General features: G+C 37.6%; 1 protein-coding gene across 3 annotated transcripts in view; it reads right to left on the reverse strand.

The window, feature by feature from the left end:
- Positions 1-26,071, reverse strand: part of TP63 (tumor protein p63) — a 240,708-nt gene that overhangs the window by 137,857 nt on the left and 76,780 nt on the right. For all 3 annotated transcript variants that reach the window (XM_062177469.1, XM_062177476.1, XM_062177485.1), the window contains exons 2-3: positions 7,521-7,649; positions 6,620-6,752 (exon numbers count right to left, since the gene is read on the reverse strand). In XM_062177469.1, coding sequence (XP_062033453.1) covers positions 6,620-6,752; positions 7,521-7,649 — 262 coding nt within the window. The remainder of the gene's footprint in view (positions 1-6,619; positions 6,753-7,520; positions 7,650-26,071) is intronic.

The following is a 26,071-nucleotide window of genomic DNA, read 5'->3' on the forward strand; positions in this document are numbered from 1 at the left end:
TTGACTCTCAGTAAATGACAAGTAATAATGACTATTAAAATTCTTTGTGATCACTAAAAAATATGTAAACAGATAAAGCCAAAACCCAAACAGAAAGGTGGAAATTGAATGCTAAAAAAAGTCAAAGAATCTAAAAAAAAAAGAAAAAGTAAAGGAAACACAGGAATAATGAAAGGAACAAGCATAAAATAAATAAATGGCACAGCAAAAATTATCAGTAACTACAATATTCAAATTATGTAAATACACCAATTAAAAGATTGTCAGAACACACAAAAATGACCCAACTATATGAGTATGCTTTTTAGAAGAAGCATATCAAATAAAGAAACTTCTTCAAAAAGTCAGAAAATATTATATGCATGTATTTCAATTTTTTACACCAATCAAATTTATCTTTTAATTATATTTTCCATAAACTTTCTGAAGTACTTCTATATAATGACAAATGCAGGCTGAATATAAAAGATGAAGAAAAGATTTACCACGTAAACACAAATCAAAGGGATATTTGCCATATTCATAATCACAAATGTGAGGCAGATCTTGGAACAAATAAAATCACATTATCAGAAATAAGCAGAAGTTTTAAATAATGATAGAAGGGCCAGTATACCAAGAAAATACAACAATCCTAACTACCATTCAGTCAACAACAGAGCTTCAAAATACTTATAGCAAAAACCGAAAGATGAAAGAGGAGAAAGATACAAATGTATAACTTTAGTTGAAGATTTTAGTACTTTTCTCTCAGTAATCAATAGAACTTGTAGACAGAAAAATCAAAAGGGACACAGAGGAACTACATAGTACCATAAACAACTGGATCTAATCAATGTTTGTAGAGCATTCTATCCCACAAGTAGAATACACAATCTTTTCCAGTATCCACTGAATATTCAACAAGATCAACTATATTCTGACTCAAGGAATCAGGCTTATCAAATCAAAACATTTTTAATCATAGAAAAATGTTTTTGGAATACAATGACATCAAATTAGACATCAGTTTGGAAAGATATTAGAAAATATACAAAAACCTGGAAATCGAACAATACATTCTAAATACTTACCAGTCAAGGAGGAAGTCTCATGTGAAACAGAAAATATTTTAAACTGAACAAAATTGAAAATATAATTTATCAAAATTTAATGCATGCAGCTAAAGCATCATCTAATGGAAAATTTATAACAGTAAATGCTAATATTAGAAAAGTGAAATCTCAACTCAGTAATAGGGATCCTCCATTTAAGAAACTTGAGCCGGCGCCATGGTTCACTTGGTTAATCCTCTGCCTGCGGTGCCAGCATCCCATGTGGGTGCTGGTTCTAGTCCCGCCTGCTCCTCTCCCAGAGCAGCTCTCTGCTGTGGCCCAGGAGGGCAGGGGAGGATGGCCCAAGCGCTTGGGCCACTGCACCCAAATGGGAGACCAGGAAGAGGCCCCTGGCTCCTGGCTCCGGATCGGCGCAGTGCTGCAGCACTGGCCATAGTGGCCATTTGGGGAGTGAACCAATGGAAGGAAGACCTTTCTCTCTGTCTCTCTCTCACTGTCTTTATTTATTTATTTGACAGGTAGAGTTATAAAGAAAGAAACTTGAAAAATAAAAAAAGGAAAATTATGAAGATCAGAAAAAATGAAGTTGAAAATAGAAAAACTACAGAGAAAACCCAGAAAAACCAAAAATGTAAGCTGCTTCTTTGAAAGACAAATAACATTGACAAATCCTAAGACTAACAGAAAAGACAGAAAACACAGGTTACCAATGCCAGAAATGAAAAAAAGATCTTATTGTTTCTTCAGACATTAAAGGGACAATAGGGGAATATTCTAACAATCCTATGCATTTCAATTCAATAACCTTATAATGTTAACCAGTTCTTCAGAAATCAAATTTACCAAAATGCACTCAAGATAAAATATATAATCTCAATATTCCTCTAGCTATTAAAGGACTTGAGTTCACAAGTGCACTGTTCTCAAAAAGAAATCTCAGGCCCACACTGTTTCATTGGTGAATTCTACCAAATATGAATAATAAGTAATAAACTGTATACAGTCTTTCTAGGGGTATAAAACACAATTCACAGTAAACACAAACACAGAAATCACAGTGAAGATTATCAACAATAAGATCACTACAATAACATGACCATACATCATAATTACAAATACCATCTGTCAATGTTGGGATTAACCCTTATTTTCTTGAAACTGTTGATTCCTTTCTACCAAATTTTAAAGTTTTCAATTCTTTAGAATTCTATCTGGTCTGATCATTTTCACTATTATAAGCAAAGTTGCAATGAAGCCTTCATTTGGGCAAATGTGTGCATATATATGTTTGTATACTTGTTTATATTTGAATATTTTAGTGCCATAAATACCTATAACTGAAGTTATGAGCAAAAGTAGAAGTACCTTTAAGATTAAATAAATCAGAATGGACAAATTTCCCATCAACATATCAAATTATACTACCACCAAAAGTGAAAAAGTGTTTCCCAACTAGTATTGGCTATTACCAAGCATTTAAATCTTTGGTAACTGGAGATAGGGCAGATAAGCTCATTTTTCAATTCAAAAGATTTTTTTTATTAGTAGAGATGTTAGATACCTTACGTCTGTTAAACATGTGTGCATTTATCACTTGTGAATGACCTACCCCCTTTGCCAACTGGGGGGAATTCATCTTGCTGTTGGTTGTTCAATTTTCATTTATTTATTCATTTGAAAATTAGAGAGATAGAAAGACAGAGGCAGAGAGAAAGTGACAGAGATGGAAAAAACAAGAGCTCCTACCCACTTTTTTACTTCCTAAATGCCCAAAATGTCCAATGCCTGGCGAGGCTGAATTTGGGGGTAGCTGGGAAGCCAACATAGGTGTAAGGAACCCAATTAGTTGAGGCATTATCTTCTGCCTCTCAGGGTCTGCACTGGCAGGGACCTAAAGTGAGGAGCAGAGCCACGACTTGAATCTATGCACTCTGTTATAGTATGTGAACATCTCAAATAGAATTTTAACTGACAGGCCAAACATCCACTTCCAGGTTTCTCTTATTAATTTTTTAGCATTTAGTTTACTAGAACCATAACATTTTAATCATGAATTTTAATTTTGAAGTTTATATATTTTTTCTATATAAATTTATCTTGTTAAATTCTTCACTCTTACAAACACCTAAGTTTCTACCATTATGTTTTTATACATTATTTTGATAAGTTACTCAAACTTGGACTACTTTATCCTTTCCCCATTTTGATCAATTTGATTCACATTTCATGGCTTAAATAAAAATCACCTCTGTTACAGAGTTTATAAATACAAATCTGAAATATAAAGTAATATATTAGACAACAGAACTGAGAATCAACAAGGGCCTTGGAAATATAGGCTACAATTTGAAAAAAAAAAAAACTCAGCCATTTTTAATTAATTGTATTTATTTGAGAGAGAGAACAAGAGAGAGGGAGAAAGAAATCTCTCATCTGTTAATTCAGTCTCCAGATGCCTGTATGGCCCCTAAGACAGACGCTGAAGCTGGGATCTTTACCCAAGTTTCCCAGGTTGGCAGCAGGGATCAAATTATCTGAGCCATCACCACAGCCATCCAGGGTGCACATTAACAGGAAGCTAGAGTTGATATTGGTTCCAGGCACTCCAACAGAGAGTGCAGGTATCCCCAAGTGGCAACTTAGCCACTAGCCCAAATGCCCACCCTTGAAAATTTTTTGATAAGCCAGATTCATCTACATTTACTGTCCCAATGGACTTCACCGTTTGGTGACATTAAAATCATTCTAATTAACAAAAAACATACATTCCCTGTAACTCTAATTTACTTTGTTAATAATCAGAACAAAACATTGTGATCTCATTTCATAACCAGAGATTAACGTAGAAGTGATATCAGATTAGTAAAAATGAGATGAATTTCTCACTTTCATGATTTCTATCTTTAATAATGTGTCTTAGATCCATATTCCCTATACAGTGAAGAATGATTGGCTGAGGTCCCAATCTATTAAAATATTACATTAAAGAGTTAAATTATTTATGTGCATATTTTGAGAATTATTTAGCTATTAATCGGTACATGGAAAAGTTAAAATATGCTCAAAGACACAGAAGAAAAGACCATCACACTAGCAGCAGCAGCAGTTTAGAAGGAGTAGGCCTCTAAAAGGAACCTACTTCTCACTTTCCAGCTAGAACATTAGTTACTCACATCTTCAGCAAAACCACATTTTATATTCTGGTTGCTGGAGCCTCTTGTCATCTAGCCCCAGCTATGCAAAACTGACATGTGAATAAATTAGGATATGAGGACGTTGGAGAGCCAACATCAAGGGAAGACCCAGCCTTCATACAGAACTATAATTTATTAGGAGTGGGTCAGTTCTTTGGAGAATGAAACACAGCACCCAGATTTTTACTCACTGAAGTTCATTCTCATTCTACTTTAATAGATTTTTCAATATAGTTGTACCAAGTGCCCTATTTTGTTCTTTCATTGGCAAAACCACATTTCATTTTGTTTTCCAGCCTTTCTGAATCCCTTACTTAAGACCTAAGATGTATCCTCAAGTATTCACTGGGAATAACAAAATATGATCCCTGTCCTTTTCAAAGAAAGAGAAATAAACAACAATAATATTAAGTAACAAGTGACACAGTAAAGGATATGCCTGGTTGCTTCAGAGCAATGGTCTGTGATTCAGACTGGTGGAAAACAGTGATACAGAAAGGATTCCCATACAAAGTAGCACAAAGTAGGCATTGAGGGACAGAAAAGAATGGTGAATGGTGAATCGTGTTCACAACGAGAAAATTTCCAAGAACACAAAGAACAACAATGGCACATTAAGAAAATCCCATGAGTCAGTGTGTAAAAAGGTAATAGTAATAAACTTGGTGAATGAAAACGCTTTTGATAACTTTTTTAACTGTTTTGATGAGTCAAAGAATGAGAACAGAACATCCTTGGAGGGAATACAAAAACGTATGTTTGGCCAGGCAGACGTCATCCATCAACTAAAGAAGCTATATTATTATTGCCTTTTGGCTAACGTCAAGTGAAGAGGTAATATTATTAGGTGAACTTGGAATGTTCTAATTTTTAAAGTCATTTTCAAATCAGAATTCATCCACATTGATGCTAAATTATAATACATTTCAAAGTCTTCACTGTTCTGTCCTGCCTCTTGGAATCATCTGTCTTTCATTTCACTAGCTCAACTAGCTCAAGGATATTGAAGAACTGTATCTGTATTGGAACTGAAAAGGCAATGCTGAAGTAGATTTTTCCCTAGTCAATTTAGTGGCAAAGCATCAGTGCATTTATAGAATCCAAACTGGTTTGGGTTGCTTCTTCTCATCTTTTCCTAAATCACCTCCTCCCATCGCAGACTACATTTTATTTCAAAAATTGCAGCAAAAAATATATCAAACAAGGATGGCAAAGATTTTCTAAATCATTCTCTGCAATTTTGTCAGCAGGCATTCTATGGAACCCCACTCTATTTATACCTTTTTCCTTGTTTTCCTAGAAAGTTTTAATAGAGTAAATTGCAGGATTGGTGTCATGAATAAATGATTTTTAAAAAATTCCTGGAGGTAGATGTCTGGCATAGCCATGAAGTCACCATCGAGGAATCTTGTGTCCCATATCAGAGTGCCTGGTTCTAGTTCTGACTCCACTGCTGACTTCAGTTTCCTGGTAATATGCATCCTGGGAAGCCGCAGATGATGGCTCAAGTAATGAATCCCTACCACCTGGGTGGAACACATGGATCATGTCCTGGGCTCCTGGCTTTGGCCTGGGCAGTCCCAGCTACAGCAGTCACCTAGGGAGTGAACCAGTGGATGAAAGATCTCTCTCTGTCTCACTCACTCACTGTATCTCTGTTTCTCTATACATTCCAGCTAAAAATGAAAGATAAGTAAAATAAATTTAAATATAAACCCTAGCACTGAAACTGCACAACTACATCTAAATATCTCAGAAAAGTGTTTTGCTATCATTAACTTATTAAACTCATTAGCTTGCCTGGGAGGGATGTGGCACATAAGGTCTCACCATTTTGTAAAAAAGAAATGGGAGCTTGAGGTCATGAATGACTCAGTGGTACATAGAGAAGCTTGTTTTCTGTATAAATTATCTTCTTATTATTCTGTAGCCAAATATTTCAGCCTGTCTTCTAATGGAATTTGCTTCCTCCTCCCTCGTTAAAGGACAGTTTTGTAAGAGAGGTAATTTGCCATAGTTGAAAGTGTTCTGTGTAGAAATCACATCTATATTCTGGTTCATTCTCTGTACCTATTGGAAAACCTTGGGCTGCTGCCAGCCTCTTTAAGTTGGAATTGGCATGAGGAACAATTCAGATAAAGAGGCAAAGAACTATGTTCAAGCTTCTTACCCATACCAGAGGAAAGACATTGTGGAGCATTGAGGCAAGCCCAGAAACCATAAACCGCTCTCAATCTTCTCACAGCTGCTCGTATCTGTTCTTGTTACATGGTCTTTCTGATTCAGAGCCACCTACCTTGTTACATGTCATTGAAAAGGTTTAGTAGACAGGAGGACCCACTGATTAAAGAATAAGCCCTTGCCACTCACCCACATGGGGTCACCGAGGTCTGAGTCCTGCATGCGGATACAGTCCATGCTAATCTCAATCTTGTTTGTTGCGCCATTTTCTGATGGTTCATCCACAAAGTTCAAGTCAATGGGCTGAACTGAACATATAGGCCTAGCATAAAAGAAAGAAACAAAGTGTGTTAGGCATGGAAAGAAATGAACACACAATTCACCCAGGTGGCAACAATGGGCCCTTTGCTGCTGCAGAGCTGGAGAAGCTCATTGTTTGCCTGGAGTCCCTTGGTCTTAATGGTAGCTCACTCACTTACCAGATATGCAATTTCTAGAAGTTTGGATCTAAGTCTTATTTGTTAAATGGAAATAATGATCAAGTCTCCTTCAGAGAAATTTCTGGTTGGAAAGCAGGATAGAAGGGATGTGTCATGGATACTTTATATAAGATATATAAAGTATATATAAGATATATAAAGTATATACTTTATCTAGTAACCCAAACTCCCTTCTAATATAAGTAAAAGCACTATTCACAGCAAAGCATAAATGACCAATGCAATTCAGTGTGTTACCTTCTCAGGGAACATTTGCACTGTAGCAATGGGTGATTGTTCAAGCTTAGGGAATGCACTTTGACGATGAGATATTGGAGAAGATTATTTGGATTGTACAAGAGAGTCCCTTTAGATGCTCCAAAATTATAAGTGTATCACCTTAGGCTAAAGACAATATTTTTTTTCAGTGTTGGAAACTCAACAAATCACCATTAAATTCTGAACAGATAATATTGAAGGCCATGAATTTTCCCAGCAACGTTAACTGATTTTTACTGATTTCAGAAACATGCCTAGAAAGCAATATTTTGGTCATCTACTTTTATCTATATGTAAACAAATACAAAATTTCTTGCTTTCTTGATACTTACTGTTCCAGAAAATCCCAGATATGCTGGAAAACCTCAGGACTGAGGAATTCACTTGGCTGTGAGCTCTGGGACATGGCAGATCGGTAATAACTTTCTTTCCAAGAGAAATGAGCTGGGGTTTCTACGAAACTTAAAAGGACAAAAGTGAAACTAGGATTATAATTTCTGTATTTATGATGACAAATATTTAAAACATATTCTATCAAAAAAATCAAGTGTATCTATAAAACCATGTTTGTATATATAGCACACTTAACAGCTGCACAACTAATGTTCCTTTGGGCAATACCATGGATCCCATTTTGCCACAAACTCAATCAGACCTCCAATGCTAGACAATCACATCTTTTATCAAAGCTCTTCTTTCTTAATTAATATTGTTATTGTGCTCTACACTTCCACTATCCAACATCTGTGTTCTGCAGATTTCAAAAAAGAAAATAAACATTCCCTCATTAAGCCTGACAGCTAGTCTGACCTATCATTAAACTTATTTTATTAGTGTCTCCAATGATTATCAACTAATTCTGCTGCCAGCAGATAGAAAGCAGAATTTGAAAACAGAAATGAGCTCAAAAGACTTTAATTTCATCCTCAGAACAATCATCTCTCCTCTAACTACAGTCTTAGTATCACACTCAAGGACAACAAACTTAAACTTCTGGGCCTAATTTTCTTTAATCATCAGTTATTTACCTTGATGTCTGTGTGGGTAGCTCTTAATTGGAATGTAGAATTCTATGTTAGACTAAGGGATAAGCAAACATCCGAATGCTTTACAAATGAATACTATTTCTGTTTGCTTAGTTTGCTGCCGGATCCTCAAGTTTGTCTTTAGTTAAAATATTTATATTTTTAAATTTTATCCCTGTATATCTGAAGGGAAATACTCCTTTTATCAGTGGTTATGTTCACTAACTCTTAACATTGTCTGTAGAGATCTTAGCATATGGTCATTATAATAATAGCAATTTTACTCTAGGTTGAAATGAGCTAAACTCTGGGGCCAGCACTGTGGCACAGTAGGTTAATCTTCCGCCTGTGGCACCGGCATCCCATATGGGCACTGGTTCTAGTCCCAGCTGCTCCTCTTCCAATCCAGCTCTCTGCTGTGGTCTGGGAAAGCAGCAGAAGATGGCCCAAGTGCTTGGGCCCTTGTACCCGCATGGGAGACTGGGAAGAAACACCTGGATCCTGGTTTCGGATTGGCACAGTTCCGGCCGTTGCAGCCATTTGGGGAGTGAACCAATGGAAAGAAGACCTTTCTCTCTGTCTCTCCCTCTCATTGTCTGTAACTCTACCTCTGAAATAAATAAAAAAATTTTAAAAAAGAAATGAGCTAAGCCCTTACTCATTTTTGAAATTTTTACAAAGATTTCATTTATGTATTTGAGAGGTAGAACTACAGAGAGGCAGAGAGAAAGGTTTTCCATCCACTGGTTCATTCCCCAAATGGCCGCAAAGGACAAAGATGGGCCGATCTGAAGCCAGGAGCCAAGAGCTTCCTCCTGGTCTCCCACGTGAGTGCAGGAGTCCAAGCACTTGGGCCATCCTCTACTGCTTTCCCAGGCTATAGCAGAGAGCTGAATTGGAAGAGGAGCAGCTGGGACTGGAACTGGTACCCAAATGGGATGCCAGTGATGCAGGCAGAAGCTCAGCCCACTAGGCCATAGCAGTGGCCTCTTATTCATTATTTGTAAAATAGGGTTAAAGAGTATACAAGGATATTCAATTATCTGCTTAAATTTCCAGTGTATGACTGGCTTAGTTAATCATAGATGTAATAGTATCAGATTTTTAAATGATGATTTCCAAACTATGGGCAGGATAATGTGCAGAAGCATATTCATTTATTTAAGTTCAGGGGCTTACACTGTGGTGTAGCAGGTAAAGCCAGTGCCTGTGACACTGGCATCCCACATGGGTACCTGTTAGTGCCCTGGCTGTTCTGCTCCCAATACAGTTGCCTAGTAAAGCAGCAGAAGATGGTCCAAGCGGCTGGGACTATGACCACCCATGTGGGAGACTCAGGTTCCTGGCTTCAGCCTTGTCCAGTACTGCCATTGCAGCCATTTAGAGAGTGAACCAATGGATGGAATATCTCTCTGTCTGTAACTCTGTATTTCAAATAAATAAATAAATCTTGTTTGATTATGGCAGGACTTCATTTCACTGGGCCTGCTCTGTGTTCACACATGATGACTTTTTACACTCAGAGAAGACAAGGAACTTGTTCAAAGTCATTCAGCCAGTAAATGATAAAGCCTGGGTTTAAATTCAAGGTCATATGACTCCAAAACTCATTCTTCATTAAAATGAAAATATATTTTCTAATTTTAATTATCATACAACAGGAAATATGAAATTATATAATGAGAAGTTGGTGGTAAAATTTTAGTATCTGACTAATTCCATCTCATAATAATAGGAATCCTTTTTTTCCCCCCAGATGAGCAGGAAATGGCATAGGAAAACCAGTAAAAATAGGTGAATAATATTTACAGAAAGGCTGTTCAATGTCACCAACAGTAGGCTCTCTATAGTATAAGAAAAGGAAGTTTAATTCCTATTGCCTAAGAGAGACTGAGAATCCAAATAATCTAGAAGTTTTCTCAATCCTTGGATACTTGGCATTTTTAAGTCTCAAGTTCAAAATTCTAACCACGACTTATTCCATCTCTCTGTCCATACTCATCTGACCTTCCAACCCCCCAAATTATTAAGCCTTTATTACCAATCTATCTAGATTTTCTCCAAAATGAGTTTTGCAGTTAGTCTCAGGAACTCAACAAATCACACATTTTTCTATTCACATTTTTAGTTCAGCATTCATTCCCCTAATTTGAATTCACTCTGCTATTACCATAACTACTACCATTGTCATACTTAGCTTAAAGGATGACGAGGGTTGCCTCGCTGCCTTCTGACAGTTTCCAAGCTCCCTCAAGGAGTATTTTATTCATCTGCTTGAGATAAATCCACCTCCAAATAGTCACGCACATTCTCTAAATCAGTCCAGTTAACATCTTTCCTACTTAAATGGAAACATTTTCTTTTCAATTTTATGTTGAAAAATTACCAGCTTGTTCCTTCTCTCTCCATTCATCCCAGCTCAAACCCATATGTCAGCCTCACTTTTGGCAAACAAAACTTAAAAGGATAAAATGTGTATCAAGCATATCTGATGCTTCAATATTTCAAGTTGCCACAATTTGAACAAAATGTCAAAAGCAATAAATTCCTTTTTATATATAAATGAACTGATAAAGTTTTAAGAAAACTTCTTTTGTATATTTCGACACCTATTTCTCCTCCATTCTGCCATTCCCATAGACAAGTGACTCCTTTTTCTCTTCAGAATCCCTTTTTCTTCCCACTATGGCCTGTCTTGGGACCAGACTGCCCAAAGCTTGCTTCTCCCATGACCCTTTACCTGCCCACTCCCACCCCAAATTTCTATCATCAAAGTTCTGTACATTTAGCATATACTCGGCAGCTATTAAGTACTTTAAAACAACATTTTAAAAAATTCAATTGAACAGCAAAGTGACAGAGAAAGAGGCAGAGAAAGAGAGAAATTGAGAGAATTCTTCCATCCACTGGTTCTCTCCCCCAAATGGCTACAATGGCTAGGCTGGAGCTGGGCTAGGCTGGGCTAAGCAGCCCAGGTGGATGGCAGAGCAGCCATTAATTCTGAAAGAGTGGCCTTTTCTTCTTCAACTACAAAACCTCTAAGTCTCATATTTTGTTACTCCTTCTCTATCCTAGCCAATTTTTGCTTTAGAAGCAATGTTTTTTCTTACTTAACCCCCCTTCTCTCATGCTTCCCATTCCGCTAAACCTTTCTGCTTTAATTTTACTTATCAACATTTTCTCCTAAGCTAGGAGTGACAAGCTTTCCACAAACAGCACTTAAGTCAAGTTTCCCTTCCCTAATAATTTACAGCTAACTTTGTGCCTCAGACAAAGCCTAGTTACATCGTTGCCCCTAATTCCTTTGGGCAAACCCTGCTGTCTAAATGATTCAGCCAACTGAAACTTATAGGTTGTTTCTTTTCCTGCTCAAGCCTTTTTACATTGTGAACTCTTATACTCTACCATCTTTCCCCAAATCAATATTCTTTACATTTGCCAACACTCAACTGAAATAACAGCTCATCTAGAGAGGCTGAAATATTGTGTGTGTGTGTGTGTGTGTGTGTGAAGATTCACTTTCTCTACTTGGCATTTTTAAATCTCTTAGTCCTTCATTCATTCTATTGTAACTTAACAATGTTGAAATGGCATTTCCATTTTCTCATGGCAAGTCTGTTGCCCTAACTAACAAGTAAGAAACCAGGAATCAAAAGCACATTATTATTTTCCTAGTCCTTTCTAATCTAGAGCTGCAGCATGTAAAAACTGGAATTGGAGAGAGAAAACTTAGAGGAATATATCTTTGCTTGGCCATACACAACAGAATCCCTGATGTAAGAACAGGGCATTCATAAACATCTGTTGAATAAGTAAGTGAATGGTCTGAGTTCACACAGACTAGCAGGGCGAGTATAAAAATGTAAGTTGGATTGACTCCTAAGGTTTCATTCTTCCTGATGTATCAGAATGATCTCTGAATCTCTGTGGAGAGTGAAGCAGATATTTTGCAACAATGGGGAAGAAAACTTGTAAAATTCAAGCATAAGAACAGACAAGGAGACAGGCATCTTTCAAAAGTCCCACAGGACTCTGGTGTAATGATACAACCAATAAGTAAGTTTCCCAAAGGTAATCCTGAGCAGTCAAGAGAGATTTACACAGTGCATCCTGTTTTTGGTTTAGAAATAGAATAAGTATGCATTATTTCAGAAATATGTGCATTCAAACATAAAATGAAGAATAAAATGTTATCTAAAGAGTACATGTACAATCATCTTGAATACTCCATTAACAGCTCCTGGTATATAAATTTTGTTTTACTAAATCATCTAGGCCCTTTTTCCTTCCTTCTGATTAGGATCACATTTTAACTAATGGGAAAGTTTTCTATTTACACTATCTGTTGTGATAGCTGGTCCTTGGAACTACGAACTGCATTTCAGGGGTGGGCATTTGGCATAACAATAAGATGATACTTGGGATGCCTATATCCCATATCACAACGTCTGGGTTTAAGTTCTGCCTCCACTTCCTAATTGAGCACACTCTGGGAGGCAACCGGTTCAAGTACTTAGGTACCTGCCACCCATGTGAGAGACATGGATTGAATCCCCAACTCCTGACTTTGGCCTGGTCTAATCCTGACTGTTAAAGACATTTGAGGAGTGAACCAGCAGATAACAGACATCTTTGTCTCCGTTTCTCTTTGCCTTTCAAATGAATGGAAATAAATATTTTTTAAAATTTAATTGCTGGCCTTTGTTCCTTTCAGATTCTAACATAGTATCTGGCATAGAGTGGGTAGCAAGTAAATGCTTCTAATTTCAAAAGAGAATTTGAAAGTACAGAAGAAATGGAAATGCTAATGTCTAGAGCAGATACACAGCTAATATTCTATTGTTCCCAAGAGCAAGGTTCTCTGCAAGGTGCCTGACAGACATTAATTTTCACAACATCCCATGAGGTAGATACCCATATTATCCTATTTTGCAGATAAGAAAAAGCTCATTATCACATGGTCACTGGGAGAACAAGGTCTCTGTTGTTATTCAAAAAGCTTCAGAACCCCTAGTCTGCCTTTTACAAGGTTAATGACTTTGGGCAAGCTACTCAACCTCTGTCAAGGTCAGTTGCCATATGTGCAACAGTGAGGAGAATATCTTCCATGTCACCAAAGGAGACAAGGCCTGGAATCCTTTCCTTGGGAGAGCACTCCACTTCCCCAGAGAAGGGAGAAAACATCACAATTTCAAGTTTAACAGAATCATTTAGAACACATTTGCAAAATGATGATTTCCAGTCCCTATCTCCTAGAGATTTCTGTGTTAAATGATCTACCATGAGGCCCCCAAACACGGCTTCAGGATTCACCTAAAATACAATCTGTTTGGATTGATTATTAAAGACAAATACCCTATTAACTCTGCATTTTCTCGAAACATTCATCCCCAAATAGGCAAGATATCATGTTTACTCAGATGTCATTTTAGTACCTGAATAAAATAGGATAGTATAACATTAGAATTGATATCACATAGTGCATGCTAGGCATCACAGTAAATGCTTTATGGATATTAGCATACTTAATATTCTCACGATACAGTTTTACTATTAGAATCCTCATTTTATAGATGAGGAAATTGAGGCCCAGAGACTATGTAACTTGCCCCAACTTACCCAAAATTATACACCTAGCAAATGAAGGGAGCAAAAATTCAAACCTAGCCAACCGCTTCCTAACTCTCATACTGCTGACTCTCCCAGGCATGAACAGTGGTCAGAGCGCCCTGGACAGAGGTGAGATCCCCACTTTATGGTCCTGATGTAGTCACCAGCTGGCATCTTGGGCAAGCCCCTGTCCCTCTTGGAGGTTCAAGTTCCTTCTCTGTGCACTTGACTCTGATGAGCTCTCTCTCTGGTCCAAAGAGCCTCATTTATTTCCCGGGAGACTTCCGACTTTGTTATCTGATGGACTAAGGCCTACAAACTGCTGACAAAAAAGGCACACTCCCTCTCTTAGAGTTGCCCCATTAAATTTTTTTACCTGCCTTTCAAAATACTTCCTTCTGAGTCACTTGTCCTTTGTTATTCTTTCTTGCTGAGGAAACCAAAGACACCTCATTGGAGAGCGAAGACCTGTCTTCACAGATTCCTCCACGGCCTGCCGTCTTTGTTTAATCCAGCTCTCTGAGTGCATCCACCTGAGAACATTTGAACCGCCTTACTCTGAGGGAGGCCCACCAGCTTCTTGCCCCCTCCTTTCCTACTCTCCTCTTCGGCAACATCACTCTTAGGCCATAAGGCGTCCTCAGTGACATCTTTCCATTCTGTCCTCACCACTCTACTTTCTCACTGTTGTCTTCTTCCAGGTGCAGGTGCAGACTTCCATTAACCCTGTATTTCTCAAACTTGGCTGCCTGTTAGAATACCTGAGATGCTTGAAATACAGAGGGCTGGCCACAGCCTCAGTCCAATCAAATTAGAAATTTGAAAAGCAGATTCTGGACAAGAGTGTTATTTCAAAGTTTAAAAGTTCCAAAAGAGATTCTAACGTGTGGTACAGCGAGAACCACGGCTGTCTAGCCCCGGCGGTTCTCAAGTGGTGAGAATAAACAAATCCAAAGCACCTGGGCAGCTGTAGGTTACTTACTGCCAGGGAGGGAAGTCTGGGCATGTGAAGAAAACAAGCAAATGAGTCCCAGCTGGTTCGCAGAAGCCCCTTTAAGAAACACATTTCTAGCTGAACCTCCAAAGCACCCTCCTGCCACCGATCTTCAAAGAATAACCTCCAGTTAATATTTCTAATCACAAAGGACAACACAGAGAAATAAAAACCAATGCTAGTAGGACGTTGTTCACTGTCTGCACAAACTGGCTAGGTGACTCTGGGAGAACCCCTTTTCCTCTCTAGGCTTCATGTCTCTTGTGTGTAACAGGTGATTGGATTACTAGGTAATCACTAAGCTTCCTTCTCATTTTCTTCTCCTATTATTTTAAGGCCCACCATCTACTGTTCCTCCCTTTTCCACAAGCAGCACCAATTCTTCCTACATTCAGCTGACAACAGGTAATTCACCTGGACAAACCTATTCATGACACCTAGTGAAGACCGCCCATTGTACGTCAACACCATGACTGCAAAGACTTCTTCAAACTTCGTAATTACACCCAGAGCTACCAGCCCCAAATTCGGGTCAAGTCTCTGAGACTCCACAAACATCTTCCACAGTAGCACCCTCTGATAGCAGCCCCATCTGATGGCCATCACCTTCTTTATTCCTGAGATTCCTGCCTTATGCAGGCAGATCTCCTTATGAAAGTGGCTCAAAGAGACTTCACTGGTTTGTGGATAGGCCCCTCTGTTCTCACTCTCCAGCTGTGAAGGGATCTGCAGGCCGTACCTCCATTACGACTGCAATGTGCTTCCTGTTTTGTGTTTTATCTTAGGGCAGGATGCCTGAATCTGCTAGGAGGTGCTGGATGACGATCATGTGGTAGCAAAGTAGTAGTAGGGTCTCTCTCTCTCCTTTCCTTGCCAGTTCCCAGTCCCATTAACTAAACAGATGTACTACATAAAGGTATTGGAGACAGAATAGCCTCTATAGTACTGGGTGTAATATTTTTCACAATCTAATGAGGTATACTCTGCCCATAAGCATAATGAAAATAATACAGGAGTGGGATTTCAACAGGATGAAGGAGCAAAGCAGAGTGCTCACAGGATTTGACCTTCCCTCCAGTGTCCCAGATTCTCCCCCTTGGCCTGGTTCTTTAACTTTTGTATCTGAGAACAGAGGAAGGGGAAACGAAAATAACAAGAAAATTTAGCAAGAGTATTTTAGCCGATCTGTAAAAGAAAGGGTACTGAGATAGGGGTAGCAGGGCAAAAAGGAAAAACTTGTGGACTAAATTTGCTGTGGGTGGGGGTTAGGACACGGTTTGGTGAAGGAGAGATGAATGGGTTGTAATATGTGAACACGGGAGAGAAGAAAGGAAAATGCTGGTAAAGGCTAGGAACTGGGTCCTCTTTAATATCCATCTAGAGGCAGAGAACAAATGGGAATTTTTAAAGAATAGAATTTAATGAGTAAAATCCTGTTTAAGTTTTATTTGACTGTTCTGTGCTTTTTTAAATGCAATGCCATGTAGAGGACAAACTCATTCTGGCCACAGACTCAAAAGTGTACACAGCATGATAATATTAAAGACATTTACCTACATCTCAGTATAGGTGATTTTCTTTTTGTAATTTTCATAAAGAAAAAGATAGATGCAATTCCATAGGGAAAAAAGGCTTGAAAAAGGAAATTTGGCTCAAGAAAAATGGAAGACTCTCTGAAACAATGGTGTACAAATTACTGTCCACAAAAACTTCACCTGCTTCTGCAAAGCCTATAAACCATGTGCATTTGCTTGGGTTCAGTTTCCGACGGCTTCCCCAGTGTCGTGGCAGCATTGAGAAATTATCCCAGAGACTGTATGACCTGAACTGAAAAAGTGAAAATATTCCCTACCTGGAAGTTTGATGAAAAAATTTACTGATCCTGACTGAAATACATTTAACTGTATAATCTCATGTAATTCATATTATAAAAGAGGGGGTAGGTAAATGTGTTGGTTGTTTAAATTCAAATGGTCTCCCAAAATTCATGGAAATGCATATAGAATATTTATGGATTTCAAAACTCTTTGCACCAAAATACACTTATCTCTTTAAAAAAATGTATTTGAGAGAGACAGGCAAACAGAGACAGAATGCCCATCTGCTATTTCAATCCCCAAAGGCCCACAACAGCTGGGGCTGGACTGAGGCTGGCCCTGGAAGCCAGGAACTCAATCCAGATCTCCTCTTTTATGGCAGGAACCCAATAATTTAAATCATCATCATTGCTTCTCCCAGGGTCTGCATTAGCCAGGAGCTAGAGCTAAGAATTGAATATGGCTTGACTGAACCACTGGGCCAAATGACTGTCCCTAAACTTATCTTTTCCCTCGAATTTTCCAAAACATTTTTTTTTCTTTTTTAAATGCCCTCATTGAATGTTTATAAAACGATTTGAGGGTATAAATATAGTTCTGATAAACTATATGCAGAAAGAGCACACCAGAAACCATGCAGTGTGGGCGCATGTTAAGGGAGAACACACTGTAATTATAGCTAGTGCAGAACCACATCAGGAGACTTCTGAGAACAAGGGGAGTTTGTCCAAAAAGGCTGCTGAGTAGTTTTAAATAGATGGTGTTTGTGCGTGTAAAAATGGAGCTGCAATTACTAGGGGCATCCAGGTTTCCCAACGAGTTAGGCTCTTGCTTCTAACAAACCAGTTTGGAATACCCTTTTCTACGGTCTGGTTTCTCCGTCTTATATTTTTTATTTTTTTATTTTATTATGTATTTTTAAAAAAGATTTATTTATTTACTAACTCTATGTTTTCCCTTTCTAAGCTCAGGTTAAAAACTGAATTTGGAAGCTGGATCCAATTTTGACTAAAAGGGTAAAAAAAAAAAATGCTCCAAAGGAAAGGGCTTTTCCAGTACATGACAAATATCCTGGAGCCCAATTCCCAGATTTTACAATAGCAAAACAGAACTTAGGAACTGGACAAGCAAGATGACTTTTGATTAAAGAGAACAAAATTATTGAAACAGAATGTCTGTAAATCTGATTTCACATTTTTCTATGACCTGCAACCTTGTAGAGTTATATTTTTTGTGTATTGAACTTAGAGAAATTCAATCATTATAGCTGCATAAAAACAATATAGCTTTTTTCACTCCCCATTCTATCTAGATGTTTGCAGGAGCTGTCAGCTCACCTGTGTCAGCTATCAAACATATTTTCATATATTTATTTTTAAAAATTATTTCATTCATTCAAAGTTAACATGACACCTTCTCTCAAGCTAACATTTTCAGTGTGAAAGATTATATTTAGTACATTATTGATGAAATGATCTGTGATTGGTCCAGTTGACAGTGTTTGTGTGCTGGGAAAGTTACTGCATATTATAGTAACTAATTTCTGACATGCTGAAGCACAGGAACAACATCAGGGCAGAATACAGTGTGAGAGTCCACATGTGTACAGTGATGTCTCAGGGAGTGATAGCAATCAACAGTGTGAATTAGATCTGAAGTATGTAATATTGGAATAATTCATTCTTGGAGGAGATAAGTACTAACATGAGTAATGGATCAAAAAAATATATAGAAAAAGAGGTTAGTGCCATTGTGGAAAAGGCATGTGAGAGAGAACTGTCCTATAAAAAGGTGGGGCTGGGCCAGCACTGTGGCACAGCAGGTTAATGCCCTGGCCTGAAGCACCAGCATGCCATATGGATGCTGGTTCAAGTCCCAGCTGCTACACTTCCTATCCAGCTCTCTTCTATGGCCTGGGAAAGCAGTAGTGGATGGCCCAAGTCCTCAGGCCCCTACACATGCATGGAAGACCCAGAAGAAGCTCCTGGCTCCTGGCTTGGGATTAGTGCAGCTCCAGCTGTTGCAGCCAATTGGGGAGTGAACCAATGGATGGAAGACCTCTCTCTTTCCTCTCTCTGTGTAACTCTGACTTTCAAATAAATAAATAAATCTTTTTTTTTAAAAAGGTGGGACTATAAAATTCAGGCTATGGTAGTTCTTCAGTCCTATCAGGATATGAACTATGTGTTTCTTGCATCTGAATTGCATTTACTGATATGAAAGCTCAAAAGCTCCTTTTTGAAATACACCATTCCTGTGTTGGAATGAAATTGTTTTCAAAATATTCTTAAAATTTGGTTATTATAGATCAAAGAAAAATTTTATCATGAAAACTTATTAAAAATGGTCATAAACAATCTGATATCCCTTAGAAATTGACTTTACTCAGAAGAGTAAATAAAATATATTTTTTAAAAAACAGGATCATTATACATAAAAAAGAGCCATTTAATACAATCAAAGACATAGAAAGTGAACATCGATAACACGAGAATGGAACACTGATTAGGAACACAACTTGTAGAATCGTGCTTATGCCACACTACTCATGTTTGACCTTGAGTAAGGTGCTTCAACTTTCTAAACCTTAATTTCCTCATTTTGGGAACAAGGTTGAAAATATCTAACAGGTTATGTTGCTATGAGAGTAAATGAAAAGTATATAAAGCGTTTGTTACAGTACCTAGCAGGTACTCAATACATGGAAGCTAATGGTTATAACCATTCTAAACTGTGGTCTAAAGTTGAATCCAATTCTCTGAAAATAATGAGTAGAAGGAGTTACAATGGAGAGCATGTTCAGTTCCTGTAAGCATTGGTATTCATACATACTTAGAATTATTAGACAATTTTATAATATCTTGAGTTTTTTTTAATAAAAGAAACAAACAAACCAAATCAGCATATAGGAATGTACAAATCTTTACTGTTCCACAATAATATTCACTGTGGTTTGTGTGGTACTCAAGTTCTTCACACGGCAAGCTGCTCTGTTTTTGAATAAGATTTGTGTATTATGGTGGCTAGACAGCAAACCTCTACAGGGCTAGACTCAGACTCAGCCCACATGACCTTGTTAACGGTATATAGTCATTTATCATCAATGTCAGGATATGATTATAGTCATATTTTGTGGATATGTCTACACTTAATAAATGTCAGAGCTGAACGAATAGTGGGTCATAAAAGAAATAAAAAAATTCTGGAAACGAACAAATATAAGAAAACATCAAAATTTATAGGATACAGCAAAAGCAGTGTTAAGAGGAATGTTTATAGCAATTAGTGCCTACACCAAGAAATTGGAATAAATTGGCATGAAATAAATGATCTAATAATATATCTCATGGACTTATAAAAATAAGAACAAAGCAAACCAAAAATTAGTAGGAAGAAAGAAAAAATTAGAGAAGAAATGAACAAAATTGAAACAAAAAACCAATACAAAAGATCAGTGAAATGAAGAGCCCTTTTTAGAAAAAAAAATGGTACACCTTTGTCCCAACTAACCAAAAACAGTTGAAGGAGAAGACTCAAATTAATAAAATCAGAGATGAATGAAACAGATGTTAAGATGTATGCCAGAGAAATGAAAAGAAGCATCAGGAATTAACACAAACAGCTATATGCCAATAAGTTGGAAAATCTAGAAGAAATGGATAGATTTCTGGACATAGAAAAACCACCAAAATTGAGTCAGGAAGGCATAGGAAACCTAAATAGACCAATAACCAAGATGGAGATGGAATCAGTAATAAAGACTTTCCCAAAAAAGAAAAGCCCAAGACCAATGGCTTCAATACTGAATTCTACCAAACTTTTAATAAGAACTAATGCCAATTCTTTCAAACTTTTCAAAACAATGAAAGAGAGATAATCCTCCCAAATTCCTTCTATGAGACCAGCATCACCTTAATTCCAAAACAGATACAACAAAAAAAGAGAACTATACACCAATATCCCTGATGAACAGAGATGTAAAAATCCTCAACAAAATACTAGGTAATTACATCCAACAAAACATCAAAAGATCATTCACCCAGACCAAGTGAGATTCACCCCTCGTATACAGGGTTGGTTAAACATACATAAATCAATTAATGTGATATATCACATCAAAAATTTGAAGAATAAAAATAACATGACCATCTCAAAGATGATAAGAAAGCATTTGATAAAATACAACATCAAACCTTAAGGAAATTGGGTCTAAAAGGAACATTCCTCAAAACAAATAAGATAGTATATGACAAACACACAGCCAGTATCATACTGGATGGGGGAAAATTGGAAGCATTTCCATTAAAATCCAGAACCGGACAAGGATGTACATTTACATCATTTCTATTTAATGCGGTACTACAACTTTTAGCCAAAGCCAGTAGACAACAAAAAGAAATCAAAGGGATATAAATTAGAATGGAAGAAGTTAAATGACCCCGTTTGCAGATGACTTAATCCTTATACATAGGAAAACCAAAAGACTCCACTAAGAGACTATCGGAACTCATAAGAGAGTTTGATAAAATTGTAGGACATAAAATCAACACACAAAAATCAATAGCCTTTGAATATACAGAAATTGCCATGGCTGAGAGAGAATTTGTAAGATCAGTACCTTTCACAATAGCTACAAAATAATTTAAATACTTTAAAACAAATTTAACCAAGGTTGTAAAAGATTTCTACAATGAAAATTAAAAACATTAAAGAAAGAAACAGAGGAAGACACAAAAATGGAAAAACTTTCCATTTTTGTGGCTTTAAGGAATCAATATCATCCAAATGTCCATACTACCCAAAGCAGTTTACAGACCTCATGTGATCTCAATCAAAATACCAAGGACATTCTTTACAGATCTAGGAAAAAATGATGCTAAAATTCATATAGAAACACAACATACCATGAATAGCTAAAGCAATCTTCAACAAAAACAAAGGTGGATGCATCACAATAAGAGATTTTAAGACATACTACAGGGCAGTAATAATCAAGACAGCCTGGAACTGGCACAAAAAATTGACATGTAGAACAATGGAACAGAATAGCAACCCCAGAAATTATACCACACATCAACAACCAAGTAATATTTGGCAAATGATGTAAAATCAATCCTTGGTGAAAGGACAATCTTTTCACCAAATGGTCCTGGGAAAATTGGATCTTCGCATGTAGAAGTATCAACAATACCGCTACATTTTACCTTATACAAAATTGACTCTAAATGGATCAAGGATCTAAATCTTTGACCTGACACCATCAAATTACTAGAGAAAAACTGTAGAGAAACTCTGAACAACATTGGCATAGGCAAAGACTCCTTGGATAAGATCCCAGAAGCACAGGCAATAAAAGCAAGAATAGACAAATGGGATTACATCAAGCTAAGAAGCTTCTGCCCTGCAAAGAAAACATTCAACAAACTGAAGAGGCAACCAACAGAATGGGAGGAAATATTTGCAAACTATTCAAGTGATAAAGGATTAATATCCAAAATCTACAAAGAGCTCATGACACTGTAGAGCAACAATACAACAATCCAAACAAGAAATGGGCAAAGGACATGAACAGGCATTTTTCAAAGGCTGGGATTCAAATGGCCAACAAACACATGAAGAAATGCTCAAGATCACTAGCTATCAGGGAAATGCAAATCAAAACCACAATGAGGTTTCACCTCACCCCAGTTAGAATGGCTCTCATACAGAAATCAACACGCAGCAAATGCTGTTGAGGATGTGGGATTAAGGTACCCTAATACACTGTTGGTGGGAATATAAATTAGTACAACCATTATGAAAGGCAGCATGGAAATTACTCAGAAATCTGAAAATATACTTACCATCGGACCCAGGTATCCCACTCCTGGGAATTTACTGAAAGGAAATGAAATCAGCATACAAAAGAGTTATCTGTACCCTCAAGTTTATTGCAGTTCAATTCACAATAACTAAGATATATAATCAACTCAAATGCCCATCAACTGATGATTGGATGAAGAAAATGTGGTATATATACACTACGGAATGCTAATCAGCTATAAAATAGAATGAGATCCTGTATTTTCCAACAAAATGGATGTAACTAGAAACCATTATGCTCAGTGAAATGTCAGTCCAAAAAACACAAATATCGTATATTTTTCCTGATTTGTGGTAATTAATATACATAACACAAAAATGTATATAAGCAAAGCAAAATTGCCATTTTGAGATTTGATTATTTTTTATATCTCTTGCCTGTACTCTTGAGGAACAGTGGTTTTTCTACTTACTATTTGTTGAATTCTGTATTTGGTGGAGCGTTAAGCTTGTGATTATAAATAAAACTGAAAGTCTGTCACTGTAAATATTAAAAGAAAAAAATAAGAAAAGGAAGAGGGGCTGGCGCCGTGGCTCAATAGGCTAATTCTCCGCCTGCGGGGCCAGCACACTGGGTTCTAGTCCTAGTCGGGGAGCCGGATTCTGACCCGGTTGCTCCTCTTCCAGTCCAGCTCTCTGCTGTGGCCAGGGAGTGCAGTGGAGGGTGGCCCAAGTGCTTGGGCCCTGCATCCCATGGGAGACCAGGAGAAGCACCTGGCTCCTGGCTTCGGATCAGCGTGGTGTGCCTGCCGCAGCGCGCCGGCCACAGTGGCCATTGGAGGGTGAACCAACGGCAAAGGAAGACCTTTCTCTGTCTCTCTCTCTCACTGTCCACTCTGCCTGTCAAAAAAAAAAAAAAAAAAAAAAGAAGGAAGAGGGAGGGCAGGAGAGTGGGCAGGAGGGAAGGTATGGTGAGAAGTCCCATTATGTTCTAATGTTTGCATATATTAAGTACTTGAAATTTGTTTACTTTATATAAATTTTAAAAATTAAAATAAAAAAGGTGTCAGTGTTTATATAGGTATAATCCTTACAACAAAAGCAGTACATTGTTAAACTAAATGTGTAATTCCTGAGAACTTATCTTCAGCTGATCAGGAAATAAGCTCAATGATTTTTGCTTTGGATTAAAAGCAAACTGCAATAGAAAGTAAATGTCATAATTTTGAAACATGCTACCATCAACCATTATTGCCATTTATACCAAGTCTCGTGAGGATACTCTCTGTGCAGCTTTCCTTCAAGGGCTGACTAGAGGATTTCAATTTCTGCAATCTAACGACTCAGCTACTTTGTGCAGCCTCAAAGACTTCTGGGCCCCACTCTATCCAGCCTATAAATGAAGAGAGGAAGAAAGGGGAGAAAAGGAAAAAGGAGGCAAGGAAAAGGGAGGCAAAGCAAAGGATCTTAACGGTAATTGGGGGTTAATTCTGAAAGTAGCATGAAGTGCTCCTGCCCATATTTCTTGGGTTGGAATGAAGTCACATGGCTATGTCTCACTTCACAAGAAGCTGGAAAGTATAGCAAATTGTCCCCAAAAGGAAAATAAAATTATTTGATGAAAGCAAAACATTTTCTCTCCCAGTGCCTCTCTGTTTGGCAGAATTTTAGTGTTTCTCCATTTATTTGGTTTGGTTTGGTTATGGTTTAGGTTTTTAGACAACACTTTTTAAAAAATATGCCATTTATACCAATATATGTGAGAGTAAAATAGTTCTGTCTCTCAGTAGGATGCTAAATTAACTCTTTGAATGTATTTATCCCGCCTTTCATATTCCTTCCTAAGAAACCAGAGGTCTCCCGCTTTTGAGAAAACTTTGGATGGCTGTAAGCATATTCTGCAAACACAAAGTAGCTATCAAAAACTGTGGTGCACACCAGTGAGGGATAAAATCTTGACAGAGAGGTTCCTGAGAAAACACCAAGTCACTCATCATCTAAGTGTATAGACAGGAAGATTCCCAGGATTTCCATGCTGCTGACTGCAAGTACACACCTTAACAAATCCCTGCCAAAACAAGGTAGCTTTTCCTCCTGTACTTATCCCCTGATGTTGACATTTCTGTATTATTTTCCATTGTATTCAGTGCTTGGGCCATGGGCCTGCACATTTTCAAGGCATGACTCCTGTGACAATTGCAAAGCCCTAATCTCTTTGCATATATACCTGTAAACTTTCAGGACAAGAAGAGTATCAAGATAAGGAGGGGACACTGTACACATGGATAACTTCCCAAATGTCAGGGCATTTGAACCCAGAACTTGAAGAGAAAACACTTAAATGTTTGACAGTGCTTTTAGTGTATTATATCTTATAAGAGTCCTGGGTTGTCGTACATTACACACACATACACAAGCACATGATGCCATTTACATGATATCTTTTTTTTTTTTTGACAGGCAGAGTGGACAGTGAGAGAGAGAGACAGAGAAAGGTCTTCCTTTGCCATTGGTTCACCCTCCAATGGCTGCTGTGGCCGGCGTGCTGCGGCCGGCTCACCGTGCTGATCCGAAGCCAGGAGCCAGGTGCTTCCTCCTGGTCTCCCATGGGATGCAGGGTCCAAGCACTTGGGCCATCCTCCACTGCACTCCTGGGCCACAGCAGAGAGCTGGACTGGAAAAGGGGCAACCGGGACAATCCGACACCCCGACCGGGACTAGAACCCGGTGTGCCGGCGCCACAAGGTGGAGGATTAGCCTACTGAGCTGCAGAGCCGGCTTACATGATATCTTTAATTCACCTACACATAATAATATATTAATCAGTATCTGAATAGCCCACATAAAGTAGAGAGTTGGAAAACCAACTTTGTCCAAATTGCTTTTAATTTTTATTTATTTATTAAAAATAAATGGGAACTATTAAAATATACTTTGGAGAGAATGAGGGAAAGATTTTAACCATTCTCTCCGTGGTAGGAAAAATACTTTTCACTTGATTAAATATTTCCAAATTAGTGATTTGTAAAGTCTCTTAAAAGACTCAGTGATTGATTTAGTGCCTATTATATTATTGGCTTGTTTATTAATATAATGTGTGACTGTAAATTCAATGAAAAGAGCAAATACCAGTATGAAAAGGGATATAAAAATTTTCAGGAAATATTCATTTCATAATTTAGTGTTAGGACTTTTAAAAAATTGGCTCAGAAAATTAGATGCAGATATAAAATTGTAATTCAATTATTCAATTATAGTATTAATAAGAGAACATTTTTCTGAGATAGATTTTTCAAAAATTCAGAGGGCAAATAAGTCATGGAGATGTGAAGCTTCATTTTCTGAAGTTGAACCTGAAGCAGTTCATTGGATTAAACTACAGTCAACACTATTCTCTGAAGGTTTGGGGTAAGTGAAACTTGTTTGAAATAAAGGAGGCTCATCTTGGGAAAGTGACCTGTTTATCCAAGAACTGGAGCAGCAAAAGGAAAGTATCAAAGGCTAGTTTTCTCCCCTACTCAAAACAAGGTGCTCACATGTGGACTGTTTACTCAAGCGCTGATAACAAGGCTCTTCCCCACTATTAAAACAAGTTAGTAGTTTGTTCTTTCAGCAAACATTCACTGAGTACCTGT

Source organism: Lepus europaeus, chromosome 2 (assembly GCF_033115175.1).
Source record: "Lepus europaeus isolate LE1 chromosome 2, mLepTim1.pri, whole genome shotgun sequence".
Classification (NCBI taxonomy): domain Eukaryota; kingdom Metazoa; phylum Chordata; class Mammalia; order Lagomorpha; family Leporidae; genus Lepus; species Lepus europaeus.